This window comes from Astatotilapia calliptera, chromosome 23, assembly GCF_964374335.1.
Source record: "Astatotilapia calliptera chromosome 23, fAstCal68.1, whole genome shotgun sequence".
In the NCBI taxonomy this organism is placed as follows: domain Eukaryota; kingdom Metazoa; phylum Chordata; class Actinopteri; order Cichliformes; family Cichlidae; genus Astatotilapia; species Astatotilapia calliptera.
Genome location: NC_137443.1, coordinates 9,797,140 through 9,822,445, shown reverse-complemented (window position 1 = coordinate 9,822,445; position 25,306 = coordinate 9,797,140). Strand labels below are relative to the sequence as shown.

The 25,306-nt window shown below is 39.6% G+C and overlaps 1 protein-coding gene across 3 annotated transcripts; it reads left to right on the top strand.

The window, feature by feature from the left end:
• Nucleotides 1-3,029: 3,029 nt before the first annotated feature.
• On the top strand, nt 3,030-25,199 carry LOC113016225 (sex comb on midleg-like protein 2). Of its 3 annotated transcripts, none has more exons than XM_026158899.2 (15): nt 3,030-3,160; nt 5,806-5,918; nt 6,408-6,437; nt 6,920-6,990; nt 7,971-8,205; nt 9,230-9,318; nt 9,409-9,652; nt 15,594-15,859; nt 17,284-17,377; nt 17,463-17,666; nt 17,751-17,912; nt 19,835-19,963; nt 21,781-22,002; nt 22,843-23,006; nt 23,712-25,199. In XM_026158899.2, the coding sequence occupies exons 2-15, from the start codon at nt 5,897-5,899 to the stop codon at nt 23,835-23,837; spliced, it is 2,058 nt and encodes a 685-aa protein (XP_026014684.2). In that variant the 5' UTR covers nt 3,030-3,160; nt 5,806-5,896; the 3' UTR covers nt 23,838-25,199. The 3 variants fall into 3 exon arrangements, with proteins under 3 accessions (XP_026014684.2, XP_026014681.2, XP_026014682.2); XM_026158896.2 differs by having other exon boundaries at nt 21,778-22,002; XM_026158897.2 differs by having other exon boundaries at nt 3,099-3,289; nt 21,778-22,002.
• The last annotated feature ends 107 nt before the right edge of the window (nt 25,200-25,306 follow it).

The window sequence follows — 25,306 nt, the reverse complement described above, 5'->3', positions numbered from 1 at the left end:
TACAACATTGATTATAAAGGAGAATGAAAACCCACTAAAATGTATTAAATTGCACAAAAAATGTGCAACCTTTCAATGGAAATATGAACATGGATTACTCTTATATAACACATGATTTTGTTAACCTACAGTATAAAAGAAAATAAAGATTTCAAATAAGGTAACATAGACTTAATTCTTGACTTGACTTACATGTGTTTGAACCCTTAAAGAACCCTTTCAAACCAGATAAATTATAGTTTAAACTTGAGTTTGTCTGCTTGGAGGAAAAGTGAAGGTAAATTTGAAAAACACACATAATTACCAATGTAGCGGTAAGGTGTTCTTAAATGCAGGATCATCAAATTATGGAACCACAAATCATTGATAGAGTCTAACTTTTCCTTTTTTTTTCATTAACTGGACAAATACAGAGAGAGCTGCACCTTACTGGAAAATCAAAAATAAGGTAAAACTTTGCATGGGTGCAGTATAAAAATCTTGTGATCTAATAGGGTCTGGTGAGAGCTTAAATGGAATGAATTATGTGCAAAAGGAATATTTATGTTTTCACATTATGAGAGTAAAACTTGGAAGTTTCCATTTTCTATTTGGGTACTTCAATTTCCTCCCACAAAAACATCCTTACTGGGTTAAATGGTAATTCTAAATCGGTTGGTTTTGTGTCTCTCCATGTTAGTCTTGGGATGTAATGGTGACCTGTCCTGTCCTGGGTTTTAACCTTTCTCCACCCCCACCCACCCCATTCCAGAGCTTTCAAGATAATGTTTGAATCAATTTATTATGAGCTCTAGTTATTATGTTGTTTGATACTTGGACACTGAGTGGCTGTTCTGCAAAGTTAAACAGCTGTGAGGCCACTGTTGGTGTAACTACTATAACAGGTGCCCTCTGCACATCTGAGGCAAACAGCACCATTTCACCAGTGACAAATAAGGATGTGAAACTTCTATAATTTTCTGTGTCACAAACAACTTCTTTCCTACAAAGAACTGAGCCGAAAATGGAAGGATTCCTGGTATTAGAGACACTTTTTATTTTTATCAAATGACAACCACCCACCCCCCCCAGCGTTATTTTTTTTTGTTATTAAAAAGGAACATGTACTCTATAATTCTTTCACAAATGATTGACACTTTTCAGTATTTGCTCTGTTTGGTCACTGCAAACAGGAATTTGCTTCGGTCTCCACAATTCTTTTTACAATACTTGACATTTATATTTATGGATAGAAACATTTTTTTTAATACAACTTTATTTGAAAATGTTTTATTTCAGTAAACACTGAGAAAGTGGAGCGATATCGTACAACATTTTGCTCCACACTTCCTGTCTATATTGGAAAAGAAAATGCAGAGCAAGTGAAAACAAACAACCACAACCTCAGCAGTTGCACCACTTAAGTGGAATTTAAAACAAATTTCTATTACAGCGATTACAAGCTAAATTTTGGTGTGTATGTTTAAGAACATTTGGAAAAGGGAAGCCTTACAAGCTAAAAACTACGAGTGTTAAAGGCTAATTTTAACTAATGGGACTCTTAAGTCAAAATGCTTAAAATGTTTTAAGCTCTCATACATTTAGCCAACTTAAATTGATGTGGAACAGCCACATGTGGAACAGAGAGCAAAATAGGGATCCTGAACTTTAAATTTGTGATTCTGCAACAATATAAACAGACTAGAAGTGTTTTTATCTGATTTGACTGGTGGTTCCAGTGACATCAATTTAATTTAGTTAATGCTAAAGATAGAGGCCCAAATAAGTCAAGATGGGTGCTAAGTGTCCAAGCTTGCGTCTAGAAGGAAAATTGATTAATATCCACCACTAATATGGCAAATGCATGTTATTATCATTTAACAAAGTCAGTATGACCAGATACTACAATACCAGTGCATCCATACTATATTAGGGTGTTTTTTTTTAGGTATAAAACCATCATATTTTACCAGACACTCATTATATTATGAATATTTCAGCATAAAAAACAGTTAATTTGAATGTGTTTTGTCCCATAGCACCACTGTTTTCCACTGTGGTAATTCCTGCTGTAGTGAATCCAGATAAAGACAGGAAACCAAAGCATTTTGCCTGTTACGTGTGTAATATACATGTAATAACAGAAAATTCAATGAATTTGGGAATGATGAGGAATGATGTTGAAAACACTTCAGGCTGTTTTGTCGCCAGCTTTGTAACCGGATCTCTCATCTAATTAGAAAATTAATATGAAAAGAAATAAAACCCTTTGATGGGGTTAGCTGTTTTTAAGAAAGTCTTGGATGTGGCTTAGATGAAGTCTATCAGAATATACTTCTTTACACTTAAATTAAGGATTTTTTTTTCTTTTTTTAAAGATGAAGAAAAAAAATATCTTGACACTCCTGATCTGAAGTTAATGAGGAAAAAATTTAAAAAAAAATGTGTGGGCGGGGGAAAAACAGTGAAGACGGGACAGTGACCGTAAGTCATACGCTATTTTTCTGTGATGACGCATTACTACCCACTTTAAGTGAGAACAAACCACAACCACTTTACAGTTTCACTAACATAAACAGTTTTTATTTAGGACAGGGCTTTAGTTCTGCTCCAAATGTACTTACTGCTTTTCATGATATTATATTATATTATATTATATTATATTATATTATATTATATTATAATACGAATTTAGCATTTTGCATTAATTATTTTTCTTTTTACTATTTTCTGTTCTGTAGTTTTGGCCTTACGTATTTAAAGACCAGACCACTTATCTTACATTGTTTATTCGAGGCGTTTTCTTACATGTTTACAGTTTTTCAGTTTTGAAGCACAGCTGGGGGACACAGGAGAAAGACCCTGTAAAGAGGAAGGAACGCTGAAGTGGATCACTCATACAAGTTTTTTGAAGCTGAAACTACAGCCAATGCAGTCCGGATTCTTATTGGACAAATTATTTGAGTCTTTTCCTGATTGGCTACTACTGTGAGCAGCAAGCGAATTCATTGGCCATTGAACTACTCCTCCTGCAGTCAGTCCCCGTGTCGTAGCTGTACTCTCCTTTCAGCACAATCTTTGGCATATATTACGTACGTGTAAGGATACACTACATTCGTGAAAAAATGGCAGCTGACGAATAGAAAAAAAGTGGATCTTCAGTCGAAAAAAGAAGGCACTTGTAAGTTAATACTTCAGAATGAATGAGTTGGAGTTTGGGGAAATTATCCGTGGAAGCTTCTCAATCCTGCCTACGTGCGATTCTCTCCGATACTGTGGAAGAAACTGTTCTCAGAGGGTTAACGCTAAGGTTAGCCAACCTAGTTATTAGCCAGCAGCGGTAGCTAACATACAAGCAGTTCCAGTTGTCAACATTGGGCCTAGACTATTACCTGAAACCGTTAATGTTACACAACAGAGAGCAGAGATGCATCATATATCATATATACATCATATATGGAACACTTTAAAACTCGGCGTTATGATAAATTAATTAAATTATACCTTCCTGCCTCGACATGTAGCCTCGCTAGCTGTTACAATCCAAGTTAACATTAAAAGGCTGGTGGGTGAGGCGACATAACCAGCTGATTTGAGAGTAAAAATTAGAAAATGTAGTTCTGGCTGTAGGTAATTATGAGGTTATAAATGTAGGTGTTGTGAATAATAACCTCTTGGGTCGATGTAACGTTAATTTAGCTCATAGGCGGGGCGTTATTAGCGTCATTATAATAGACAATTCAGCGTGGCTAATATTACCTCAATGACTGAGACCGTGTTTCTACTGTAAATTTGAGGGGAGGGCACGCAGCTTTTATTTGCTGACCTAGAACAGCTGTTGTGCTTTCTTTATACCAAACTCACTAACTTACGGGACTCCTGGTGGTGGAGTTAGTTACATTCTACAGATGTTTTGGGAATGAAACTGAGGGAATGTACACAAAGTTGCAGACTGTGTCGTATGGGCTGTCCCACCACAGGCCCGGTTGTAGCTGAACCTCATGAAAAAAAACCCACCTTGTACGAGGCTTCCTGTCTCCGTGGGAGTGACCCATTACTGGAAAACCACAATACTGTACGCGAAAGAGGTTCTGATGGTTTTTTACTTTACGAAAAAAGGTTGATTTCCGTTTTGCTAACCACAGTATCCTTTGCCTATCTTCATACTTTTACTATGTGGGCTATTTTTAGGGACATCTCCACTATTCCTTTAAAACTATAAGCTCATGCCTGACCTCCTCAGAATCAACTGGTTTTTTAGCATATTAAATGCTAAATGTCAGTTGAGCTGATTAGTAACTTAAGGTCTGCTGATTTGAGTCCCTATTCAGATGCTGGCATCTCCTCTCTCTCTGAGATGACTGTAGATGTAAACAATTGTAAATGATCTCACATAAAAAGGAGCATAATGAACTAAACGCTAATATTTAGAAGTTTAATTTGTTCCAACCCATAAGCAGCAGCTGCTGTGATTATTTCAGCAGACTGAGGAACAGCTGGAATTAACATCTGCACATTAGTTCTCTAAAAGAATAACACAGGGATGGTTAATATAGACAGAGACAGACTCTCGAAACCTCAGAACAAAAGCTGTTCAACCTTTTATTGTGTCAGTTCACAAATACTGTTACAGTCAGTGCCCACAGAGTAGCTGCAGTAAAAAAAAGGTCAAGATAATTAAAGTTAATATGCACTGAAAGAAAAGGTCTCACCCTCCAGTCTGTCTCAGCCTTAAAGGTGCACAGGGATATTATTAATAACTGCTCAGTACTAAAATACATATTGTACTTAACAGGTAACATTCCCTTTCAGTTCCCTACAGCCAGTTGGAAATTATGCAAATTAGGGGAAATCTCTGATGGATCAAGCAGAAGTAACAACCATTTATCGATATGCTAATCATGTAAGAGAGTGAGAGGGAACATCACGGCACCAAAAAAGGCTGCTGCAACAAACCTGAGGTGCACAGAAATTTAGATTGGATGGTAGAGATTTAAGAAGGCATTAGGTGAAATACGTGCCATGTGGGCTCTACCTGTTGCATTGCCCTGATTTCATGGCTGAATACCTTCACTCACTCCAACATGGATCTGTCACTTCATGTTGATAATGCTGGCGTTACCGCTTCGAGGATCAGGAGGATTCATGTTTGTTTTTTTTGTTTTCTTTCATTCTGCTGTAACGGATGTACCAATTAAGATTTTCATTTTCTGATATCACTACCATAGATGTTGATATCTGCTGATACCAAATATCTATCTGTGATCAATAAATAACCTGGTACTCCGACACTGAGGAAGACTGGGACCATTCCCAAACAGTAAAAACCTGACCCCCAAACCTGACCGTTCTTCCATGCTGTGTTAGCTTCTTCTCGATGAAGTTAACACAAAACAAAGATGTCATATTTGCCAGATATTCAGTCCAGATACTAGTTTGGTGCATCGTTTTTTTTCTCTATTCGTTTTTTTTAGAGGTCTGCAGGCAGTCGTCTGCATTTCTTAAATACCCATAATACTTCACTCTCTGTAGCCAAATACCCGCGCAAATAGATGTAGAAGGAGTATAATAAGTCAGGCTTTAGTTGTCCATCCCAGTTTCTCATTTGCTAAATTGCACATCTTTTATTCCTCTCTTTGAGTCTTATGCTATGTAACATTTGAAGTGGGAAGCTGGAATTCCTAAATTCACAATTGGAATTTTCAGCTCGAACACTCCCTGGAGTTGGATGTTCTGCTTTGGACAAATTGCCTTGTTGTTATTTCAATATTTTTAAGGCGTTTCTGTCTTGTTTCTGTCCCAAATGATCCATTTTTGTGTTTTCAGGACAAACTTTCAGAGAATACGGAAACAAGTCGGTTGATCATCTGGCACCTTGTTCATCACCATAAAAGTGCCACATTGGTCATCTGTCACCATGGGGAAAACGCAGCTAAAAGGCAAGGACCTTTGATTTGTTTGAGGAAGCTGGTACTTGTGCTTATACAAAATGGAAAAAAATGGGGTTTTTTTCATAATGTAAAAAAAAAACTGGTAGTAGTTTCCCTCAGATGTTTGTAAATGTTTGTTACACAGATTGTAGGGTATGTGGCGCCCACCCAAACAAGTTTTGGCTTGAGCCAAAAAGGAAAACCACCCATATTGTGACTAAATTCATATTCTAACCAGTTCTATTAATCGGGGCTTCACTTATCCTAGAAAAATTAACTTTTTTTGTTTATAAAATGGCTATAATTAACAGAGGGTGCCTATACTCTATTACATTCCATAATTATGAATATGTTCTGTGTTCAGACTGTAATTTAAAGCTTGTAATATAAGTTACATTTATAAGGACAATGTATTGTAATGCCTACATTGCCTGAAGTAAGATATAGGGGTTTAAAATGTTTCTAAATTTCTTTTGTTGTTGTCTTTGTAATTTTTAGATCAGAAAGAAGCCAAAAAAGAGAAATCAGGTATGACCCCTTCAAGTTTTTTTTTTAAATTGTGAAAGTATTCACTTCATTCTCATGTTTAACTCTCAGACATGATGAAGTTGATGAAACACAAGATGCACTCTAATAGGTATTTATGTAATCAGAGCAGGATTATAGTTGTTTTATGTAACTTCCTCATGAGCTTTTAATGACAAGCCATTGCAACAGAGAGAGGTTTGTTTGTATCACATACTGCTAAACATCCACAAGAGATGTTCTTCATTTCTTGTCATTATTGAGATTTTGTTCTCAGTGTTTTAAGAAATGAGAAGCTCAGTTGTGTGGCTTGTATAGATGGACTAAAATCATGGTATAATGTCACATTTCACACACTGATAAACAGTTTTATTTCAAGCTTTTGCACACGGATATTCATTTCTGTAATATTTAATAATTGATATATTTAATAGATGAAATACACTTTCACTTTCTCACATCGCTTTCTCGTTGTTTCTCTTTAGATGCTTTTAGCTGGGAAGAATATCTCAAGGAAACATCATCGATACCAGCACCAGCAACCTGTTTTCGTCAGGTATGTCCTCCTGAGTTTATAAATGCTACCAAAGTCATGGTCATGTGACTGGTTTGGTTTGTGTGTTAGCAGGATTACTGACAAATGTATTTATTTGAAATAACAAAAACTGTGATCATTCTGGAGTTGTTCTCAAGAAAACATTCCAGAGTAACCTGGACCTGCAGTTTTCAGCCTTGGAGGAAGTGAGCCCCAGCTAGTCTAGTGAAACATTTGCTGAGGTCCATTTGCATGAATATAGACCCAGTGTCTTAGAGGAAAATGTAAATGTAAGGGATATCGCCTCGCTGAGTGACACTGGAATCGGGAAATAAGATGAAGTTTATAAATGGCTTTGGCCGATGTTAATCAGCTGGGTCACATCAATGGTGCACTGACTAAATGTTTCAACGGTCTGATGAAGGGCTGAAAGACTGTTTTCATGCATGAACTCTGGACCGGTACGCGGCTGTCTGAGTGTGAGTGCAGCAGTCCCAGTTACATGCTGCTTAGACCTGCCAATCAGATCAATTGTTTCAGACAGGACAAACAGAGGGCCTGCACCAAGTGTAAGATAGGCTAGTGTAAGATAAATAAGGATTATTTTGAATTGTAAATCATTCAGAGCTACTTTAGTAGAATCTAAGAATCTAAGCAAATACAGGTCTAGACAAGCCCTCGATTGTGATTGTTTGTGTGGGTTTTGCACCCTTTTTATGTGGTTTTAACAAGGAAGTGTACTGTGAATCACAGCAGAGCTAGTAACAAAGCTGTGGGATCACCACTGAGTGAGGTTTCAGTGCTGATGTATTTGGATTCAGGCAGTTAGGGACAGTGATTCAGTAAATTCTCTTCATTTGGATACTTGTTTTTTATGCTCCCAACACCTCATACTGGGAGTACTGGGACAGCTTTTGTTAGACTGTATAAAGAGTTCAAAAACATGTTTGTTTGCTGTGATTACAGCAACCACACTCGTGACATTTTTCTGTTATCTTCAGGTTAGAGTCCCACCTACCAATGACTTCAAGGTGGGAATGAAGCTTGAAGCTCACGACCCACGCAACTCCACCTCAGTTTGCATTGCCACAGTGATGGGTATTACTGGGGTCCGTCTGCGCCTCCGTCTGGACGGCAGTGATAACAGCAATGACTTCTGGAGACTAGTCGACTCCTCTGATATCCAGCCTATCGGCACCTGTGAGAAGAATGGAGATATGCTGCAGCCGCCGCTGGGTAAGGATTGGAAAGAAGCACATACAAGGTTTTGATTTTATCTTTAGTAACAATACACACAACATGAGCTGCAAATTATTCAATAAGGAAGACTTAACTCCCATGTCATCATTATTTTGACTTTGTTACAACCTGAAGTCAAGACAATGTCAGACATGTGAAGAATTATGTTTGGAATATTTTTAAAATAGAAATACATGGTGACAGGATTGCTTTCATCATATTGTACATCTTTATTTAGCTCATATTGGGCCTCTGTGCAGACCCCCAGTTTATCTTTTGTCTGAAACAAGCTGTTTTAGTGCGTATTCTGTTTAGCTACCCATCACAAACAGAAGATTTTTTAGCAACAGAGCTGTGTGCCTAAATTGACTATTTTAGGAATATCCTGTCTCATTTACATCATCAGTATTAAAGAGTAGAAAAAACTGATGCTGAGCATTTAGAGTCGCCTGAAACCTAATAAACAAACTTCCCACAACGAGGGCCTTACGTCACAGTATGTTTAAAAAAGTCTATTTTAATAAACACTCGATACATAATCTATCTGTAGATCAAAGATACAAGTTAACATGATTCAAATGCGTGATTTAAAATGCAGACAAACTCTTTTGTTGCTGTGTTTAAAAGCCTGTCAGCCCACAAGCTGCTGACTCGACTGATGGCAACAAAGTGGAGAACAAGAGTTGCTTGATTCAATTTCGCTTTTAGACAGTAGAAAATGAGCGAGCTCGGAGAAAAGTGGGTGAAATCTTCGGACTTTCTGGTATGTTCTGGAAATATGTTATTTGTTCCAGCTATCATTGAAGTGCTTCCGTTGACTGTTCGGGGAAAATATTTAGGGGTTGCAGAAAGGTCTAAACATTTGTATAGATGGATGGATTGTGTGGAATTTTGATGTGAACATACCATAATGCTGCCTAACAAGCAGCACTGACTAAATAACAAGGTCTACTAATAACAGTAACTTCTGTCTTCTGCATTAGTTCAACTTGGTTTTAAGCCTAAATTCCTGTCATTTCAGGATTTCGGATGAATGCCTCCTCTTGGCCCATGTTTCTGCTGAGAACCTTAAATGGAGCAGAGATGGCACCAGTAACAGCCTTTAAAAAGGTTTGTATTACCTCTGTAAACCTTTTAAAAAAGTATAAAGTATTTAAAAGCTGCTGCAATGACGAATGAGGACGTTGCCTTTATTTCCAGGAACCACCAAGACCCCCTCAGAATAGCTTTAAGCCAGGCATGAAGCTGGAGGCGGTGGACAAGAAGAACCCGTACCTCATCTGCCCCGCCACAATTGGAGAAGTGAAGGGCGATGAGGTCTTCATCATGTTTGACGGTTGGCGGGGCGCCTTTGACTACTGGTGCAAGTACGACTCCCGAGACATCTTCCCGGTAGGCTGGTGCTCCCTCACTAAGCACAGCCTTCAGCCACCCGGCAACAGTGGTAAGTCTTCGACTGAAGGGGGCAGCAGACATCTGCGCATTCCTCACTGCTGTAAATAATGCGGTTTGAGGCAGATGCTATTGTTTGTAATCAATCTTTCATTCATGCTCATTTAGTTGCAGCACACTCCTCCTCTCCCCCACACACCAGCCCGGAAATTACACCCACAGTTAGATAAATATAAACGCAATTAACATTAATCATGTTGTCTTGTTGCTTAGTCTGACAGAGGAAAATATACACAGGGTAATTTTTAACAGGTGCTGAGCACACAGTAGAAAAGGCTTGAGGTTTGCCTCTGTATGTGTGATTACATTACATATAAATGCACATATTTTAGAAGAATAACAGATTTGGATATGTGCATGAATATAGATTTTAATATGGATTTCAGTGAGTGATATTATGGCTCTTAGAAGTTATATAAAGGTCTTTTACACTTCTTCCACCTCTCTCTGAGAGATGAGAGGAAAGAAAAAATATAAACCACCAAGTGACACCAAGTGACAGGGACCAACCAATCAGAGGACACAGTCACAGGTGTACTGCTTAAAAAGCACAGCTGCAAACATTCCCATTTTATTACTGGAAAATGTAATCTTCCAGTAACCCTCCATTTTACCATTTCTGTCTGGAAAATTGGATAATTTGTATTTCCCTCAAACTGGAATACATCCACCCATAGGTTTCATGTCTTCATGTGAAGTTCCTTAAGTTTACTTTTTCAGTCTATATTAGAGCAGGGCGATATGGCCAAAAATATTTATCACGATATATATTTGAAAATTTGCAATAACGATATAACCGACGATATAATTGATGCGAGACAAAATACAACTCCACAACATTACTAGCGCAAAAAGACAACCTTCCATTTATTTTCACTTAAACAAGAAGCTGGTTTTTATGTACATTAAAGCTTTATAAAAATGTAACAGTGCAAATGCAAATTCCTTGCTGAAAGTTTAACCAAAAGGCATTTCCAGTAGAAATGGGCTGACATATCCTGATCATAACCATATATAATATCCACTGAAGTTAAAAAGAGGTGCTTTGCAACATTAAACTGCAGTGTGCAGTATGTATTTTTCGGACCATAAGGTGCACGGGATTATAAGGCACATTAAGCGAAACAAAGCAGTCAGATAAATCAAACTTTATTAAACTCATTCTTCTTGCTTCCTCCACTTCTGTACCATTGATTCATTAATGTTGAATTCTCTGGCAGCGGCTCTATTCCCATGTTGTTGCAGTCTATTAATGACTAACCTCATATTGTGGATGGATTATCTCAGTTGTTCTCCTGACTGAAGTTTGGTCCGTTTACAGCATCCTGCCATGCGATTGCATTTGTCTCTAACCATGAAGAACCTTCACGTTAACTTTTATAAGTGGAAAAGTGTTAGTGTTCGTCCTCCAGCTTCACTGTTTATGTTATGCTAACATAGCTGTGTCGCTAGCGATCACGTAGCACATCATTATATACCAGCTAGCCCAACTTCAGTAACCCTACAAACGTCACTGCTGTTTAGTTTCCTGTCTTCATTTATGTTGGAAGTGATAGCAGAGCTGTACGTTTGATTTTTTTTCAGAAATCTCTCGGTCAGAACATGCTATATCATGCTTAGGTAACTAGCGAAACTAGCGAGCTAACTTCCGCTAGCTTCCTGCTAACTTCTAACTCCGTTAAATGTAATAACTTTAGTTTTCATGGATGCCTGGAAGTTAAACTTCATAGTTACACCTGGTAAAGCAGCAATGCTGATCGTTTTATTAAAGATGAAAGAATTTAGACAGTTTTTAACTCTAAGTGATGCTGCAGTGTTGTTTGACCTGAAGCATACGGAGTTTAGGACCCAGATTACTCCCAGATTTAAGAGCATCTTAGTCCGACAAATATGACAATAACAACGGCCGCTTGCATGTTCTGCAAAAAAATGTGCTTTGTCGTGTATCTGACGGACAAACACCAAACCAGTTCCACATCACGGAAGTTGCACCATTTTTACAAACCAATTCTGGTTCATCTGTTTCACTCAACAATCGGCCATGTGCGTATGAAAACAAAGGCACTGCGCATGCGCGTTTTACTCCCATTCTATCGCGATATTTCATTTTCCTATCGTTGCCTAACATTATACCGGTATTACCGTGAACGGTATAATATGGCCCAGCCCTAGTCTATATATACAATCTTCACAATGCATACTGTATCAAACTGTCTCCATACGTGGCAACCTTACACTCAATTCAAGAAGAATGTCTGCAGCTGATCGCTGCACTGGCAGAAGAGCTGGATATTGAATGAACTTGCTATCTTTCTTAACTGTTGCCTCACCACAGCACAGTAAAAATAAAACTATGAAACATGTACAAATTGTTCAGAATGTGCTGCTTGCCGGATATATGTGAGATGAGCTTCCCAGATCAATGACTCATAAGTGAAGAAGCAGCTACTTTTGGCTGCTTGCTTATTCATAAGGCATTGCTCCACATGTTTGATTTGGTGACCTTCCTAATGCAATCCCAATCCTACTTTCTTCCAGGATTGAACCAGGGATCTTTTGCTTGTTAGGCAAATGCTTAACCCACTACACTCCCAAGCAGATTTTCCATCAAACTAGCTGAGCTAGACAAGCAGTTCTCACTGTGCTGTCCCCATAAACACTATAAAAGATGGATGTGAGCCACTGTGATCTCACCTGTTAATTAGTGCAGTCCCGTCATTAAACATAGAGATGAGCGTTTTCATCATTGCCATCTTGGTTTTTTGAAATGTGACAAGAAAAAAACTACATGCCGATTGGCTAATGATTTGTCAGACAAGATTAACTATTTTGCTTTTCTAACTGTTAAAATAACTGTAATTTTACAAAATGAACCTAATGTTTTATTCAATGTGAAACAAAATAAATGAGCCCATGAACTCATCAGGAAAGTGTTTACAGAGCTCAGGGCTGATGATTTCTCTGTAGACTTCCACAGAACTCACCCACTCAGTCACCGCGCCTTGACCCAAAAACTACCTAACTAATGCTCAGATTTGGCGAGTGTGAAGAAAGGGTTTTATTTAACCCAAGAAAATAAAAAAATATATCAGAAGTACACAAGAATATGAAATAGGTATAGACCTAAAAATGTACAAAACAAGAACGTAAATAAACAAACTATAAAGTAGCAGAGCAAACCATTCTAAACAAAAAGGGGTTAAACTATAGGAACACTCACTAAATTTCATGCAAAAAAAGTCCATTGGCCCCATGCTGTTGCAGAGGATGGTTTGGTCCTCTTATTAACAGCTCCACCCTCAACAAGGGAGCAGCAGATTGGTAACTGAAAAGAAAAAGTAAAGGGAATTAATGCAACAAATAATCAAACTGTAAGTGTGGCAACTATATGTAGCAGTAATGCTGAAAGGCTCAAACCTCAAAGCGGTATACTTGATTTATATGTTGGTTGAGGAGAGTGGATGAATATTACCATTTTACCGTTGTTATTTCAGTTGTGTGGTTGTGATTATGGCCATCTTAGGCTGGGTTGGTGGTTTTGGTGGTTATTCAGTTGTGTTGTTAAACAAAGGCGGTGGGTATTTCTTCACTAAACTCTCGGAAGGCTTTATAAATGAATCCATATGGCATTAAAGTGGAAAGTCAGAGTTTAGCTAGAGGACAAGCAGATAAAGCACAGAAATGTCCTTCTTTTTTTGTGGGTGGGTGTGTGTGGGTGGTGGGGGTGTATTGTGTGTGTCATAGGCGAATGTTATGAAATCACCCAGAATTAATGGGATGCTGTGAAGTTGTAGCTAACCATAGCACCAACAGCTTTTGTTTGTGGATTTTTTGGGTGGATTTTGATAGGTGTAAGATATGGTAAATGGCCTGCATTTGTATAGTGCTTTACTTAGTCCCTAAGGACCCCAAAGCGCTTTACACTACATTCAGTCATTCACCCATTCACACACACATTCACACATATCTTCACACTTCTTCAACCACCACAGTCCTTAACCGTCCTATCAGCATGCAGTGATAGTTAATGGATAAAACTGGCTTCAGTGTAAGAACAGTTAAAATGCTTTGAAATTGAGACTGTATTTACAAAAACTAAACTGACTTTTTGTCTACAAGCTGTTTTAAATAATTATTTTAATTTTTAAAGAACCATTGAACAATCTGCATGCTCCCATTTATTACGGAGCTTCTGGCCAACGCCCAAAACCTGCACTTTCTCCAATGGCCAGCAGGCTGTAACTCCTCTGGCTGTAGAAAGTGGTCAATCTGTGACTGCAGGGAACTTTCCTGATAACTTTGTGGTGTCAGCTGCTGGTTTTAGCTCATATTAAATAAAACGTGAAACATGAAGGTCATTTTGTAAATTGTGGTAAATATTTAAGTTAGAAAGGAGGATTATCTGGGATGACTTGCCTGTCAACAAGTCCTCAGTTTCCCTCATTCCTGACTTCAACATGCAGAGCTGGTGACAGGAAATGCTCCACAGCCATTGTTTTTACAGTTGGATTAATAAGAAGTAGACCGGTAGTCCTGCACTGCCTCTGATTGTGAGTTTGTTGCTTCACACACAACATGCTCAATCTGGATCGATTTCCTTTCTACGGCGCTGCTATATCATCTTAATGTCAACTTTTTGACGTGGTCCTCTTTGTAGACTGCAGCTAAGTTCAGAAATGAGAACTTAGCCGCAGGCTCGGGGCTTCTGACGCTTCTGAGAGCGTCAGAAGCCCCGAGCCAACAGTCGTAGGAGACGAGCGGTGTATTGTGTGTGAAGCTGCAGATCAGTATGGAGGCCTGTTACGTTTGTGTGCGTGTCTGTTAGGGTGGCTGGGATGAAACGGACAGAATTACAAGTGGGAAGGGAGGAAAGCAGCAGCAGGAAAGAGGAGGAGGAATGGGATTTATATTCTTCACTACGTACCTGTTTACATGGAAGAATATATGTTTACATAAAAGCTGCTCAGTGTAGTCTCTACTGCACCAGCACTCCTTATATAGTGGATAAGATTATTAACCACAGAACAGATGAAAGACTTAAAGCCCTCTTTAGTTTTCTGTGTCATACATGAGCCCCGAGACTACTTTAAAAGCTGGAAAAAGTCTTTCCCTACCACTATTTGGTCTGTGTAGAACCTTGAAAAGCATTTTTATCACTTGTTTCTCTGCACGTTGCTATTGTTAGGTATTCTTTAGCACACACACAAACACAAGTATTTACTTGTTGGATACATGGGCTGTTGCTTTGTGTGGATATGTGGTAGTTTTTTTTTTGTTTTGTTTTGTTTTGTTTTTTCCAGTATGTTGAGAGTTTAGAAGAAGGGAAACAGAAATCACTGCACATATAAACACCCACCAAAACCTGTGAACTGGTCATTCTGGCTTTGTAGCTTATTAGCTGTTGTGTCTGTGCTGTTGGTTAGAGAAACACAAAAACTGCAAAGATTACAGCATTTCATGAAACTTTCACTTGGTGAAATTTTTTGTATGGATCCAAAAACACTTTGTTTAAAACTGGCTTCTGTTCGAATGATACACAATATTATTTTGATTTGGGGCGCTCCCTGTGTCATTTTCAGTAACATTATGCTATCCTATCCTAGGCTGGCACCCAGAATATATATATATTTTTAAATTTATTTATTTTTTAAATTAAAAAAAAAACATTCAGCATGAGTTCCTATTTATTTATTTGACTGGGAGCCAGTTCAGGGTCCAGAGGGTACTGGAGGCAGCAGTAAGGTATTTTTGTAGTGTTTGAGCGCTGACCCGAGGGACCTGAGGGACACCCTTTGACAACCCTGTCCATATGCATGACCTGCATGTCATCTGTTTTGCTTTCGTTTTGTTTTTTTAATATCCTATTTTTACATTTTTATGCACGTTTTATTCCAAGGACATATTTTCATTGACTCCATTTGTTTTTCTTGCAGTTACTCTGCCGAAGCACCTGCAGATTCTTCCCTCGTCGCCCTCTAAACCGAGTCGGCGATCCATGCAGTCCCCCTACAGACTCCCCAATCCTCTGCCCCCTTTGCCGGTCAGGAAGGGGGTCAGAGGCCGTCGGCCCAAAAGCGAGACCATCGCTCTCCTCAAAGCGGTGGCCGAGGCAGCCGCGGCCCAAAATGGGTCTGTACCTGAAAACACACAGCTGGTACCCCGAGTTCACAAGAAGAGAGGACCCAAACCGGGAAGCAAGGTGAGGCCCAGCTTTGACTGTTTAATCTGTTATCAGCCACACATTTTTATTAAATTTTCCCTTTTACAGCACACCCAAATACAAAAGCCTATAAGAGAACAATTAGTGGGCAAAAACTCATGTATGACAATTCAATTTGAAAGGTATCATCTTCTAGTTTAGGAAAACATGCTTGATTAGCACAAAATTAATACACAAGCTACGTCAGTTCAACTATCACTAAATCCTTTTTGTTTTTGGGCTTTGTCATTATCATTATATCTGAATCATACTAACTAAAACATGCTTCATGCCAGAACTATGGACAATGATCCGAAATGTTCAAATTGTTGCTTTTTTCACTTTTCTGACCCTGAAGATTCTAAAACCGTTTATCACAGTCCAAAACATCTTCTGATTGAGGGACTTACCAGCGTTATATGCTCGACTGAAATCCAGTCAATGTATCCATGTTGGAATGAGAAAGCGATTGTCCACAATCATCAATGAACGCCAATAATGGCTTCATTTTCACAGGCACAAAATAGATGCAACAACTGGGAAAACTGCCGTACAACCGCAGCAGTCCTGAAATGAAAACGACACTGAAAATGTGGCAAAAATTCCTTTTTTTTTTCTAGGCAACAAGCTCAAGAAAACAGTACTACCCAACAACAGTATCGGGGAGTTTTGTTTCCTATTTTCCAAACAATGTGGTTAAACAGCAAGCAGTTGATGTTGTAGGGCATTATTTACATCTTTGAATAATTTCATGAAAAACCCCAATGTTCTTTTAAACTGCGTGTCCTGACAAAGTTACACATCAAAATTGCTTCAGTTTTTCCAGGTCTGTGTGCTGAGCTGGTAACTGTGGTGATTATGATTTCTGTAAAATGGACCAAATGCAACTGCAGTTGTGATTGGCTCCTTGGACTATGATTGTTTGCAGATTACATTTTGATTTGTAATGAGAGCCTGGAAAGGTGGAAGTATGCTTCCATAAAAAGAAAACAAAGCTCTTCAGAATCTGCCTGTAATGTGTCCACACTGTGAAACCTTTAAACACTGAGCATTGCTTTAACCGAGCTTAAAGCTTACAGCAGCATGTCATCACTTTAATGTTTTATTGTGTAATGCATCAGGTGCACCCCCTTTTCACTCACAGTGGTGCACTTTTCTACCCAGTTTATTTCAGTGAGAGCAGGATTTTCAAACGTGGCTCTGAAAGATGTAAACACTGCAAAGGAGGGCATGTATCTAAGACATTTAACCATTTTTGTCAGACTTACAGCCATAATGCAGACACTACCCTCATAACTTTTTTTTTTAATTCTTTAATCAAGGTTATAATTACTGCCCTAGCACACATATACACCCAGAACTAAGAATTAGCTTTACTTTAACATTCCTTATTGTTAAATTGTTTATAAACATCTGTTTTTCAGAGAAAGCCCAAAATGATCCAAGGCTCCACACAGCTGCCGAGCATCCAGGTGCCACAGGAAAGTCCTGCCAACCTAAACTCAGTGGTTTCGACAGGTAAACGCTAACGGCTCTACTGGTGCACAGAATGAAAGCTCTCATTTGAATGTCTGATTAGTTCAGTGTGTCTGCGTTGTTTCAGTGTGTGTGTACGTTAATAAGCACGGAAACTGCGGACCCCACCTGGACAGGAAGCAGATGCAGCATCTACCTGACCACTTTGGACCAGGTCCAGTGAACTCTGTGCTCCAGCAGGTCGTCCAGTCATGTATAGACTGTGCATACCAGCCTAAAGTCCTGCTCAGCGCTCTGCAGAATGACTCGGGCGGAGGGGAGGTCGTCAAAGGTATAAAGTTGTTCTGTTATTGTCACCTTAGGCAGCCGTGCATGATGATTGATAGAATACTAAAACATGTTCTCATCACCACAGTGAGAACAGATGGTGGAGTCCGTGTGGTCAGGCTACCGTCAGCTTCCAGTGCTTCTTTTGTATTGCGCTTCCTGGAGACCATGTGTCGTCATCTGCAGTGCGACAACCTGTTCAGCAGCCAGCCGTTCAGCCACTACTCGGCTTACGAGAGGAAGAAATCAGGTAAAGCCTGCAACTTTTTATTTTTAATAGCACTGTTTACAAATTGCTTTTACAGAATACTTTGACAAACCAGCAAAACAAGGATGGTAAATTCAAATAAAAAGAGACACAAGGGCAAACAAATCCAGTTTAAAATGAAAAATTTAGAACAGAGGAAAAATATAAAGACAAAACTCCATCAGCTATAACAGAAAATATACCCAAGGAAATTTTCAGAAGTGAAACTTTCAAGGACATTACAAAATGATATGAAGTGATGGAGGATGATAAGAAGATGTTACATAAAAGGAAGTTTAGTAAAAGAAGGGATGTCAGTGGGCCACATCCCCCTCAGGCAGGTTGTTCAACAATCAAGGGCTTCTAATGCAGAAGGTTGATCATCTTCGTATTTAATCCTGGACTTTGGAAGCAGCAGGAAGACCTAACCTGATGATCTAATGCTACGAACGGGCAACAATATGGGGTCAACGTTTCTGCTGTCTAGAGAAAGGTAGAGAAGCCAGGATCAGGGTGATGGAATACTAAGAAGAAGAAGGTGTACTTTATTGGTCCCCGTGGGGAAAATCCCTCTCTGCATTTAACCCATTCACTTAGTGAAGCAGTGGGCAGCCATTGGGCGCCCGGGGAGCAGTGTGTGGGGACGGTACCTTGCTCAGGGGTACCTCAGGGTAGCTGTTCAGGGGAATCGAACCCCCGACCTTCCGATCATGGGGCCGCCACTCTACCTACTGAGCTATCCCTGCCCTGCCTTACTACTAAAACCAGTAAGAAACCAGACTGCTGCATTTTAAACCAGCAGTAACGCAAGAGTAACGTCTCATTTGCACCACAAAGAAAAATGTTGCAATAATCTGGAAGAAGAAACTCCACACATCCATTAAAAAAAGCGAGAGTTCTGTGTGATTATCTTTAAACTTTCTCAGATATAAAATGAAATGTGGAATTTTGAATTCGCCATTGTTGAAAAAAGTGGAACGTGACGGACAAACTCTTAGCACATCTAAATGAAGGTGGTGTAAGTTTCTGTTCCTGTCACAGAAAGGTGAGAGCATCTCAAAGAATCCTACAGCCACAGATGTAGTGCTCTGGGATTTATTTCACCTGTGTAAAGAACATGAAATATAGATTCTGTCCTGTGTGGTCCTGTAGTTTTTGCACATACAGTAGTTGAGGTCTAAGATTAAGTGGTATGCTGTGAGGAATGTCCATGTATACAGTCGTATATCACAACTTTGGACTCATTTCCACTGCTAAAAAATCCTCCTTAACCCTGTTTAGTTTGTGCAGCTGCTGGATGGTGGGAATAATGAGAGCATGACACATCAAAGCTGCTGACTGACTGCAGTGAGATTAAAAAATTGGGGGAAAATCCTGATTGCTTTCTTGTGTGGCTCAAACCACAACTATCTACCAGTGCAGAGGACCTACCACCTAACGATTGACTAACAGTCAGTAGTAACCGGTTGTGTGGTTTCAGCTGGAGTGGGGATGCCAACAGCCGTTAGTTCGAGTGCGTCATCTGTTGGGAGGAGCTGGCTAACACTAACATGGTTCCAAGAAAGCTAAAGAGGCTCTTGGAACCCAAAGATCCCTCCTGAGAGAAATTTGGCCCTCTTCAAAAGATGGATCTCAAACAGATGGACTAAGAGTGTTTGTTAGGATTGTGTGAAAGAATCTGATCAGGCAATGAAGCATGTAGGCTAGTGGAGTGACGACACTCTTGGAATAAAAATGGCAGGTGTCTTGTTAGATCCAGATTGTGCAACTAGGCTGTAGATAAAATCTGACAGCGCAATCAAACTGAGAACTAAAGACATCTCAGAAGCCACACAGTCATCTTTTTACTGATATTTGAGCTTGTGTGGTGGTGTAATTTATACACAAACCACTGGTGTGAGTTAAAGTGAGTTTCTGTGTTTCAGTGAAAGAAGAGGTGATGGACGCGCCATCACTGGCAAGAGGGAGTAAACGAAGTCTCTCTGGAGTCTCTCCACCGTATGCAGCGCCGCTGTCTCCTAAACATTTACGTGCTGAAGCTCATCCTTCAGAAGGTACAGCTTTCCTTACGGATCTTATCCCGAAGAGCGGGATTATGTAATCTGTTACGTTTGTCTGTTTGTTAGCAGTCTACTGTTCAGTTTTCATGATATCAGATTTGTGTGATGGTGGGCAACGCCTCAAGCTGATTTCATTTTCAAGTTCACACCTAAATCAGTTTTTTCATTAAAATGCCCTTTGACACCAGAGTGACGTCATAACCAGCTGACATCAGGATGTAATGTAGTTATTTTTGAAAATGGCAGCCAATTAAAATTATTCAGAAACCTTAATTTGTGGAAAAACGCAACCTTGTATAAAATATTTTTTTATGTTTTTTGTAATCTGTAAGCACACATTTTTGACTCTGTATGCTTATTCTTGGTCTCTGCTAGGCTAGCTTTGCGTGATTCTGGTCCTGTCAAACAGAGCTGGTTGAGCTCACTTAGCTGTGCCAGTGTTCCCAGACTGGGAAGTCTTCAGTGCACAAACAATTAGAAATCATCCCAGTAAAGTGACGTTACTGAATCACTGTCCTCACTGCCTGAATCTGAATACATCAGCACTGTAGCTTCACTCTATTGTGACCCATAGCTCTGCTGTTGTTAGCTCTGTTACTGCTGCACAGTACACTTCCTCATTAAAAGCAGATAAAGAGTGCAAAGCCCAGGAAAACAGTCATAATCTCAGTGTTTAATTAGAGCCTGCTAAGATATTAATGTGGTTAGGAGTGCCTGTTTGGGCTTGTTTCAGCTTACGGGAGGGGGCTATTATCCTCATTTCCACTTCTTTATTTTTATTCTTGAACCCAGCTAGAATACTTTGCTGTCAGTGGGCCCATTTCACAAACACTTGTTAATTGATCGTTACTCAGTCACCGTTAAAGAGAAAAATATGATAAAGAGAAAATTCAAATGGTTTTGGAAAGAAGAGAAGACGAGCTTTACAGAAATAGAGTGTATTGTGGTAGTGCATAGCACTCGCAAGCTACTACTGTCTGAACGCAATCAGAAAAATCAGCTCCACCTCGATCTTACCCAGTGTTGCCAACTCCTCAGTAAGGAAAATCGCTATTGGCTGTCCTAAAAGTCGCTAGAAATCGCTAAATGATGTCATCGCCTAATTTGCATAATTGGTCATGCTAATGTAATTGTAACCTATGTTGTAGGAGAGAGAAATAACATCGTGGAAAAGACATAAAGTGAGTAAAAAAAACGTCCTAAATGCTTCACATTACTTTAACTCGGCCATTTTGGGCTAGAAAGAAAATTCCATTAATTCCTGAAAAATTAGTTTTACAACCAAAATGACAAAATGGGTACAGGCAGCCGGTGATATGTGGGTGATAAAGGATTGAGGCAAACTTTCCTCTGATTGGCTGCCCCTCAACGGTCAAGGCTAACCCCCCTGATTAGGTTTTTGCTACGATTTGTGCGTTGAACTTTGAAGATTGTTTATTTGTCACGTGCATAGTTATACAAGTACAACACGCAATGAAATGTGACCTGCGGAGCGGTCAGGAAGGCGTCTGGACGTGTCTGCGGCATCTTAAAACGTGTAGAGAGACAAAATTAAGCAAGCAGTGCGCGCAATGACTGTGCAGCCAGATCTGTGCGCCTAAGATGACCATATAAAAGAGATCCACTGTATGACCTCATACTGAGCCAAAAGTAGAAAAAACTGTGGACGTTTAGACGTCTCTGAACCCTGAGCTTTTGACTCACAGGGATTACTTTTACAGACGCTGATCTGCAAATTCACAATTCTGTGTGTGTTCTTTCTGTCTAAAATGACATTTTAAAGTTGTGCATGTTGTTTCTCTTTCCAGCAGAGACTCTGCCCCATGAAGAGAACGGCTTAATAAAGGAGCAGCGCTACATGGACTCCGCCTCCAACTCCATGACCCCGCGACCCCAGACTATGCGGAGTTTCTCGGAGTACCACTCCCAGGCCAGCAGCCTCTACCATCACAGCAGCAGCAGCACACCGATGCGCCGCCTTTCATCTAACCCTGCAGAAATGAGCTCCACACAACCCCTCAGAAGAGTCGAAGGTAGAGAGAGAGCTTGTGTGTGTCAGATACACCTGTGTTTTCAAAAGACTTTTAAATAACACAATATAAAAGGTGCTCTGCTGCAAATCTACATAAATCATAAATGAATCATGTACTTATAAAGTTGTAATCAGCTGTTCTCCAATGGTTCAGACATGAACTTCACCATAGTGGCGAGCAGTGCGTGATGGGTAGTCCCCACTGATGAAGTTAAAGTCAGATCCTAAGTGATCCATGTGTTAATGAAGTTACTATACCAAATGAGTAAATAGGGGAAACTATCACAGACAAAACAGGCATGAAAATAAAACATGCTTATTTTTGTTTCTCTCACTTTGACCTCCAAATAGTTTGTTTTGGGGTTTTTTTTGTTGTTGTTGTTTTTTTTTGTTTTTTTTTTTCACATTAGCAGACTGTGAGCTGTTGTACGAGGTTGAAGCTCCAGCTGTGCATGACCCCAGCATGTTTTGGCCAACATAATAAACACAACTTGTTACCAACGGTTCATCAACTAGGAGGCTCAGAGGATTTGATTCTTATTATGGTCATTTGTGCATCACTAGCAATACCACATAAAAGGTTTTTCTTTTGATGAATGGAGCCTGATCAGCGGTTTGTGGATAGCTTATTTAATATTTGTGAGTTACAAATAAACAACAGTAGCTACAGATTAAAACTGCCGCTGTCTTGGATCGTTGTGTCAGTGGGGCAGCTCCAGCTTTCTGAGATGGAAATCAGACATGAGAGTTCCAGATGAACGTAACCTGCCAGTCACTCTGTAATTTGCTACTGGAGTTTGAACATGAGAAGAAATTAATTCCATTTCAATGTTTTGTGCAGCTGCCAGCTCCACCACAGGTCCCGAGGCTCTGGCATCTGAGAGGGAGAGTCTGCAGTTCCCCAGCAAAAACCCCTCCTCCTGGTCCATCGAAGAGGTGATGCAGTTCGTCAGGGACGCCGACCCCACAGCTTTGGCACCTCATGCTGAGCTCTTCAGAAAACATGTAAGTTAATGAAAAATTTATCCGATTTTCATTGTTTGTATTCATTTTTACTCTGGAGCTCGTTTGTGGAGAACCATCTTGAAAGGAAGTCTGTAATTTCATTGCTTTTTCTCCTTCTTCTCCAGTTTCATTCAATCGCACATCTTCAACTACCCACAGATGGCGGCAATAAGCCCGTTTTCTATCGTCTGTGATCTAAATCTGAAAGGAAACTTTGCAAACACTCTATTTAAGGCAGCTCAGGCTAAGATGATAAAGATGGCCTTAATTTAACAAGATCTAGAATAAGCCTCGAGGTTTCCATCGTTTTACCTGTGAAAAGATGGTCATGGTTATGTTCAGTTATGAACCTCATTTTACTCCAGCTGTTACAACAATCTGATAAAGTGAAAGGTTTGGGCACACTCTCCTATTCATTTATTAAAACCTTTGACAGATATTGTGTCTGATTGTGAAGGCAGTGTCACCTGGGTCTTTATCTAACACACTGTGCACCCAGCAGACTTTCTGGGTTGGAGGCAGAGCAGCGAGATGCACTTTCAGCATAAAAACCCCACAACTGGGGCCTAACTCACTGCTGAAGACCCCCAAAATATTTGTTTTCAATTGGAATTATATATATTTTTTTAAATTACTGCATGGTTATTTAAGCTAATGACAGTGTTTCTGTTTTTCTAATACAAGTCCCGGTGTCTGTTTCCACAGGAGATTGATGGCAAAGCTCTGATGCTCCTGCGGAGCGACATGATCATGAAGTATATGGGTCTGAAACTGGGGCCCGCACTGAAGCTCTGCCATCACATAGAGAGGCTGAAACAAGGCAAACTGTAACTACGAGATCCCGGCAGAACCCACGAGCAATAAGCCCCGAGAGAGCCGGCGTTTGCATACTGACTCATGGGGCACACAGGGGTTACATGTTACTCCAGACTCCACCTGGAGGGAGCGGATGGATGTTACAACGTCATCCCGACTTTGCGAGTGGAGAAAGTGTGCCGTGCATTGCTGACACATTACCTCATCCCCTCATCAGTGAACAAAAAGCTGTTCGGCTCTCATAGACATGCTGACTCTGAAATCCCAAAGGAAAATAATCCCCGTAGTGTTTACATTGCACATGTGCGCACATTTTCTTTCTTTCTTTTTTTTTTTTTAAATGGAGGAGAAATCTTTTGATCCTGGTTTTGGATCCCCCAAAGATGGAGAATGTTTCTTCTTATATCAATTGTTATTGTTAAATCGATAAGGAAGGGTTGGTATACCGAGAAAAAGATCCATCAGATATTCCTCCACAGGGTTTGAATGCTATTTTTATTTCATTTTTTATCATGTATAGCGGTTTATCTGCCTGCCTGAAGAATATGAACCCATTCCACTTCTTTCACACGAGCTTTCTTTGCCTTGAACTTTGTCGGCGTCAAGGCGATTATGTTATATTCTGATGTTTCCCACGAGTGTCTGGCAGAATCAGCTCCTGCTGCAAGGCATTCTCGGTGGTCTCCAAACCGTCTGCATCCCAAGCACACGCCAGTTGAGGGTTTATCAATTTCAACGGATGGGAATGTTTAGGAAGTGCAAATCGGACATTTCTAAGGGCTTTCTTTGTTAAGTTTGACTTAATATTTTTATCAGTCGTGTCATTTAAGCTCATCGGTCCGACCTCAGTGTTGTCACTTTCGACCATTACAATCACTGTTAGCAATGAAAACAGATGTGTACAGTTTTATGGGTTTAACCATGAATATCAGCGACAGAATGTACATTTTGTAGAAACGTAATATTTTAAGGAAATAAGTTAGAAATGTGAAGATAAAGGGGGATGGGGGTTCTTCTTTTTAATAGTTAACGCAGTGCTTTTAGTTCAAATACTCCCAGTACTAAACTCTGCCTTGCTTTACCTACAATATTTCTCAGGTTTATGTGATCTTTGTTAGTACAAGATTTTGTAGCATACTGTTTATAATATACTTCCTGTTACCCTCTTCCCTTACTTAAAGACTTGTGCCATATAAATAGTCAACACATGATCCAAGTGCTGTTGATTTCTTTCCCTTCTTGCATCTTCTTTAAACTACTTGAAAAAAGTGTTGCAAAACATCACTTGTCCATTACAAGTCATCACACCAGATAAACAATGTGTTTATGATGTTGTGTATTTTCTCTTCTTTTCTATAAACCTGTCAAAAACAAAAAGATGTGTTGTTACTGACTTTTTCATCTGATTAACCAGGATCACATATAAAAGCTCGCTGTCAGTTTTGCTGATTTAGGAAAATGTTTTAAAAATTCAGGAAAGTGAG